This window comes from Halyomorpha halys, unplaced genomic scaffold (genome assembly GCF_000696795.3).
Source record: "Halyomorpha halys isolate HHAL.00 unplaced genomic scaffold, Hhal_1.1 Scaffold24.1, whole genome shotgun sequence".
Classification (NCBI taxonomy): Eukaryota; Metazoa; Arthropoda; class Insecta; order Hemiptera; family Pentatomidae; genus Halyomorpha; species Halyomorpha halys.
In genome coordinates this window covers 2,080,690-2,087,305 of record NW_027107648.1, presented here as the reverse complement: position 1 = coordinate 2,087,305, position 6,616 = coordinate 2,080,690, and the positions used below count along the sequence as shown (strand labels likewise).

The following is a 6,616-nucleotide window of genomic DNA, read 5'->3' as shown; positions in this document are numbered from 1 at the left end:
TTAGTAGGTTTTATGTGATTTATCATTTCAGTATGTTTATTTGTAGAATTAAAACTAAAAGTAAGCTAACCAATTTTCACCAGTAAAATATTCAGTCACAAAAAATATCGTGCAAAGCCAAGATGGCGGCACGAGTCCTGTAAAAAGTTCGTTGGATCACAGCCATCTTTGAGCAGATTCAAAGATTTTAACAACTCTATTTTAACTTCCCATCATAATTGAAATTACAGTAAACTTAAGAAAAGATAGAAGTCAAGAAATAGTGCTAAAGAATAATATTCAGAAAGTAAATCATTTCCAAAAATCCAAAACTGTTGTGCGACAATTGATGTATACATGGAACATCGAGACAGGTTTTGCTTTTTGGGAGCATTGGCACAGGTGGGGAATGATGTTTCCTGGATGAGGAGGTCCTCATCATCTTTGGTCCAGCTCAAGGGTGGACATCTTGAAAAAGGAGACATCGAAGAGTCACCCATGAAGACAAAAAGGATTCTTTGTTTGGATCACCAAACATCATACTTCGGTGGATGAGAAGCGAGTTGAAAACTTTTATATAACCAAGGTTTTGTTTCGTTAGTGTTTGTATACTGAAAGATTGCCCACAGTCAGTGTTAGTTTGTTGAGAAAACTATCTAAAGGAGATTCTATGAAATTGGTTAGTTTTGTTATACCTATATTTAAATACCCGTGTAAAAGAGATATTAATTTAATTAAGTTTTAATAGTAAAAGTGTCTGTTTCTGATTCCCTAGAAACTCGCCCTGAGATTAAGAGTCTATAATATTATATAAAATAAAATTAAAATTCTCACATTTATTTAATATTTAATCTTTTTATTTGACCTTGTCATCTTCAAACTATACTTAAGATATGAGAATTAAGTTAAAACTATTAAAATCACTTTTATTTTTTATATAACTTTTAATTATTACAATATATATATTACTCGCGTACTTTCTCAACTATTGTTCACTCCAATAATGGTTAATTTAAGTTAATTTTTTTCTTAATGTATTTTCTACTTTAAGAAATGCAATTAAAATCTTAAAGACACCAGTTAATTGTGATAGAAATATTGTTTTAAAATGTCTTGGAGAATCATGTTCTAGAGCTGACTTAAATTATGCTTACAGCATAGCCTGATTCTGTACTATAGCCAGTATTGTGGAACCTGCTCTCGCAGTTCATTGACACTACTCGAGATATCCCATCTGTTGGCTGATACCAAATGTCTTTTTGTGGCAAGAATCGACGGAGATCGCATTGACCTGCCATGGCACTACAATCTTCATTTCTTTCCTTCACTACTCTTTCTTCCTGCTGTAAGGTAATGGAGGAAGATGTTCATAATTTTTTTTTATTTGTGTAAATTTTATTGGTGTAATATATTTTATTTATTTAACATTATTAATATAGATAAAAGTAAAAAGTATGTTTAGTTTGATAATAAAACATTTACATCCAATGTTGTGTTCACTGGTTAGTAATAATGGTTAATCTGAAAAAAAAAAAAAAAAAAAAGAAGAAAAGAAAATTGTTCCTTCAATTTAATTCAGTTTCAATTTAAAACAGGCCAACAAAATGTTTTTGTTTGTTAATAGATAACATAAATAAATAAATATTGAGACACTTTAGGCTATGAGGCGACTTACAATAAATATCTGACTATATCTCTCCTTTAAAGAGAGGTTAAATTGGTACTGAGATATGTTTTGTTAAATGTAGGAAGTCAGAGAGCAGGCTGTTTCCTGGTGACCAGATGTGGAGCTTCGGTACAATCTCACAATTTCTGCTTGCAAATCTAGGTATCGAGGAGCGCACCGAGATCATGTTGGCACTTTGTGCCAAATGGGGTCAATATCCAGTTAGTGTATTTATATATATATTTTAAATTAGGTTGAATTTTTTAATTAAAAAATGTCTCCTTTTTTTATTTCATAAAAATGACGTATAATTTATTTTTAAATTTTGATTGTAGGAAGATGGTTCGAGTACAATCAAGAAATGTAAAAAAACAGCAGAAAAAAGTATTTATTACTAACCAACATTTTGCTCCACTTCTCAGGGCCTCATTAGTATATAACGTATGATAATGCTATAAGAATATACATAGAAAGTTTTGTAAAAAAAAAGATTTATAAAAAAAATATTATCTAAAGAGGTTTAAAATGGGAAAAAATAAATGTAATAATGAGTTAATAGTTGACTATGGATGATATATGAGAAGATGGTTGGGGGTATAGTCAGTGACAACAAACAAGTTTTTACTTATTTGTGTTCTTCACTGATCGCATCTTATATGAAAAAAAATGTGGTGGGGAGAGATGGCATGGTGGAATGTTTTATCAAAATTAGGATTTCAATGGAAAATTAGTATGTAGAAAGAACTAAATTTATTAGATAGTACACTGATGAAAGGGCCATCCATAGCTCAGGCGTTAGGGGTGCATGTCTTAGCAACTTGAGAATTACAGGCTGCTTTAAATTCAACCGGGGGGGGGGGAGGTGGACTTTGTCCATTTTAGTCCCATGAAATGGAAAACTTAACCACTCACCCTGGTTAGAGTAGTTGGTCACCTCTAGATCCCCCGAATGTCAGAAATGACCAGGAAGGGGGTCATTAAAAAAAAAGTACACTGATGAAGACCTACAAAGTGGGGCTATATGTTGGTTACTAATTATTATTTTTTTCTGATATTTTTGTACCTTTCTTGGCTGAACCTGGATCATCTTCCTAGAATTAATTTCATATGGTCTTCTAATAATCTTCTATGTTTAAATTAATTTTTTTTTTCCTAAGTTTTACTAGAGAGTTATGAGATCATTTTGTTTAGGAGAAAAATCAAGAGGTACACGAATGCGTCCAGGAAACAAGAAAATTGTTGCTGGATGGAATTGATAAAAAGTTGCGAGAGTCGAGGCGGTACCCAAACAATAGGAAGAACACACTCCACTCCCTTACCTTCTTAAAGGCAGTTCATCTTGCTTTGGCGAGGGTGGTCAGCATCCAAGAGTCGCTCGCTGCTGTTAGGGCCCTGTCAAGGCAGTACAATATCGGTTGCACTATCAGCTGACGTTAGTAAGTTTTTAATTCCTAATTTTTTTTCTAGAATGTAATCAATCTGTTTTTTAGCTTTATAACTATATAAAACCTATTATAGTCAACTCCTGCTTATCTGTAGATTTTTGTGGCAAAATTGCTATGAATAACTAAATTTCTCAGGTTATCTACTTGTAAAAAAAAGGTTCTAGAACCAGAAAGAAAGAAAAAAATCAGAACATGTAATTAAATCTATAAATTAATTTAAGAACTAGATAAGTTTAGAATAAGAACTATTAATCAAATTTTTTAAAAATATGTATGTGATTATGCGTGAAAGAATAATAATAATTACAAGCAGGAGTCATTAGTCATTGTCGTCCTGTATTTAATCAAGCAACATATATTTGATTACAAAGCTATATTTGGCTACTCATAATTTATTAATGTACCACCAATCCAATGTTTTATGGTTTTTTGAAAAGTCTATTTTGTTGCTTATTTGTTTATGATAGTCCCCCCTGATTTTCCATGTAGTTTTTTTTAATAAAATCACTATTTAGTTTCGAAGTACACTTTAAAATTTAATTTTTTTTTTGCCATGCAAAACCATTATTGAATTAGCATGACATCATTTCAACATACACATATTCTAGGCTTATCTACTCAGTGCGAGTGGCGAATGTTATTTTAATTTTTTTTTCTTTGATATTTAAGCAATAATCTATTATGAGTTATATTCCTTAACGTTCTTGTGCAGTACCCAATTGCAAAAATACTGCTATAACGACTCCACAAAAGTTGTTTTTCCTAGTTCCAAAAGATGTTGAAACTTGAAACATTTGGCTAAAGCTGGCTCGAAAGGATCCAAAATTATTATCAATTCTAAATAATTGAATGTTTTTGTGAAGATAACTTCGATATAAGTATAATGCAAGATATAAATATCAAGTTCATTAGAGGTTATATTTATTCCAAAAGACTACTTAAAGTAACTAAAAACATATTGATTTTGCCTTCCAGTTTGAAAATAATATGTAACATTTATTTTAATATTCCTAAACTATGCTGAACAGAAATCCAGATTGCAAACCATTTCACTAATATTAAAGCATCGATTGTAGGCAAATTTTTACTTTCTGTTTTCATGCAACTGTATTCCATGGTTGTTTTTGAAAGAAATAATGAACATTTTTTTAACAGCAAAATACATAATAATTTAAAAACTATTTTGTGTTGTTTGTTTTTATCTAAATGACATCATATATGAAACCATCATGGCGGCTAGCGTTTTCTTTCTGTTGGTACACAGATTAAAAATCTTAGTTTTTAAAACAAAAATTAATCCTGTATCTATATAAATTAAAACATATATGGTTTGGTTTCTGAATTGGCTAACAATAATATTAACATTATTTCAATTTTATTTTTTTTCTATGTTGTCAAATACCCTATTAAGTATTAAAATTAAACTTAATCGTCTTGTTTCAGGTAAAATAAGCTCTGTGGATACGATCTTATGTTTATAACATTTTTATGAATCCTAATTGAAGAGTTCCTGCCTACACTGTCTTCAGAATTAATCTATTACAGCAGAAGGAATTTCCTTTGTCATCAATTAATTTTAACAGCATCTATTGTCGAGACTTCTACAACTGTTAAATCGAGAATGGTTTAACGTATGTATAATATACATATTAATTGAATATAAATAATGATTTCACATTCAGGCCTATTTATTTCAATTTCATCATTGAAAATAAATATACCTTTATCAAAAATGTAAAATGTTTGTAATCAAATGGAATTATGTTATTTGATAACATAAAAAAAAGTTTTCAGTCTTATAATAATGAAAAACAATTAAATTATGTTTAATTGTAATTAAAATGGAGATTGGATCTATATGGTTCAGTATTTAATGATGATATAATCCTCGAGGTATGTAGTGATTGTAGTTATATCATGCTCAAGATCATTACTATGACTGCGAATCGGTAGTAATAATCAAGTGTTATTTTAATATGATAATGTAATTATAGTATGTTAATGTATATTTATTACAGAAAACAATGTGATATTATTGTACATAATGGACAATTGTTGTATTGGAAAAATATATTAGTACGGTACAGGAGAGGTAGACAAAACTTATATGTTTCGCCTTGCCGTATTGCTGCATTCCAAAGCTTATACTGAAATTTTTATGTAAAAAATAGTGTATCATTGATATTCTATAAAGATTACTGATTATTCAATCTTGTAAATTTAGTAAGCTCGATTTAAACAAAATAAAAAAATTTGATATTGTGTCTGATGAAATATTTGAATGTAGCTCAGTTGTCTGTTTTATTTTTGATATTTTTACTGCAAAGACAGTTGTACATAGTTAAGACTGAATACTCCTAAGCAGCTATTTTAATTTTAAAGTTTAAATATAATTATTTAATACTGTATACCCCTCTTTGGAAGATTTGTTTTTAGAAATGTATACCTCTATGGTAAAGAAATTCACTTCAATTATAAATAGTTAAGACTGAATGCTACTAAGCAGTTATTTTAATTCTCAAGTTTAAATATTTAATTCTGTATTCGCCTCCATGGGAAATTTGTTTTTTAGAAATTTATACCTCTATGGTAAAGAAATTCACTATGTTTTCCTTTAAAATACTCCTTTTCATTTTTATTATCAATATAATTGTAATCCCCTCTAAAAATAAATAAAAAATAATCAATTTCCACCATTGCTAATAATTATTCCATTACTTAAATTTATATTTTAGGATTACTTTTAATGATTTTTCTCCAGCTTCTGACTGGAGATTTGTTCTGAAGTAGCTAAATTCAGCTGTGACAGTTTGTAGTTATGTTTCTTTATTGAACATTTGTTAATGTTATGTCATACTATTTTATTTTATTTCTAAATGTGATAATTTTAAACTATAGGAAAAATAAAAATCTTTCTTTTATTATTCATTTTTTAAATATTTTTCCCTCTTTTATATATATATATATTTTTCATTTTTCATAGGCGTATGGAGAAATAATAAAGATTTTTGATGAACTTGATTTGTATGTACAGAATTCTGTACAATTCAAAAATTTAAATATAGATTATATTTTTTTTAAATTGATCCTTATTTTAAATTTTGATCCAAAAATAACAGTAGTTTTATGATGTATTTATTGTTGACTGTGTATTAATATAAGAAGAAGATGATCCTGGGGAGGAGATGTGGTCAGAACTGAAGGGTAAAAATTAGTAATTCTTATTTTATTGTACCAATTTCAAACCGTCTTTAGGGCTAAATACAAAAAAGATATCAATCATGGCAGAATAAAATTAAAAACAGTAAATAAATAAAAAATACTTACAAAAGTTTCTTCAACTATCAAGTTGAAAAGCCTTAATGAAGTTCTACAAAGTGGGGTAAAATGTCGGAAAATAGTTGTTAACTATTTTTATTCTTTTTTTAACATAATCCTGACCATTTTTTGAAATTATACAGTCATTATATACTGTCAATTAGCTGTATATAAAATAAAAAATACTGCATGTATTTTTATTCTAACA

At 28.6% G+C, this 6,616-nt stretch overlaps 1 protein-coding gene across 2 annotated transcripts in view; it reads left to right on the top strand.

Annotated features, from left to right (window-relative positions):
• LOC106682490 (thioredoxin domain-containing protein 11) overlaps window positions 1-4,671 on the top strand; it is a 16,226-nt gene extending 11,555 nt beyond the window's left edge. Inside the window, exons 10-13 of one of the 2 annotated variants that reach the window (XM_014423377.3) lie at window positions 1,136-1,329; window positions 1,728-1,866; window positions 2,837-3,077; window positions 4,534-4,671. In XM_014423377.3, the coding sequence (XP_014278863.1) occupies window positions 1,136-1,329; window positions 1,728-1,866; window positions 2,837-3,076 (573 nt within the window). In that variant the 3' untranslated portion in view covers window position 3,077; window positions 4,534-4,671. Of the gene's footprint in view, window positions 1-1,135; window positions 1,330-1,727; window positions 1,867-2,836; window positions 3,080-4,533 lie in introns of those variants that run through there. The other variant, XM_067046030.1, reaches the window with a different exon arrangement.
• The last annotated feature ends 1,945 nt before the right edge of the window (window positions 4,672-6,616 follow it).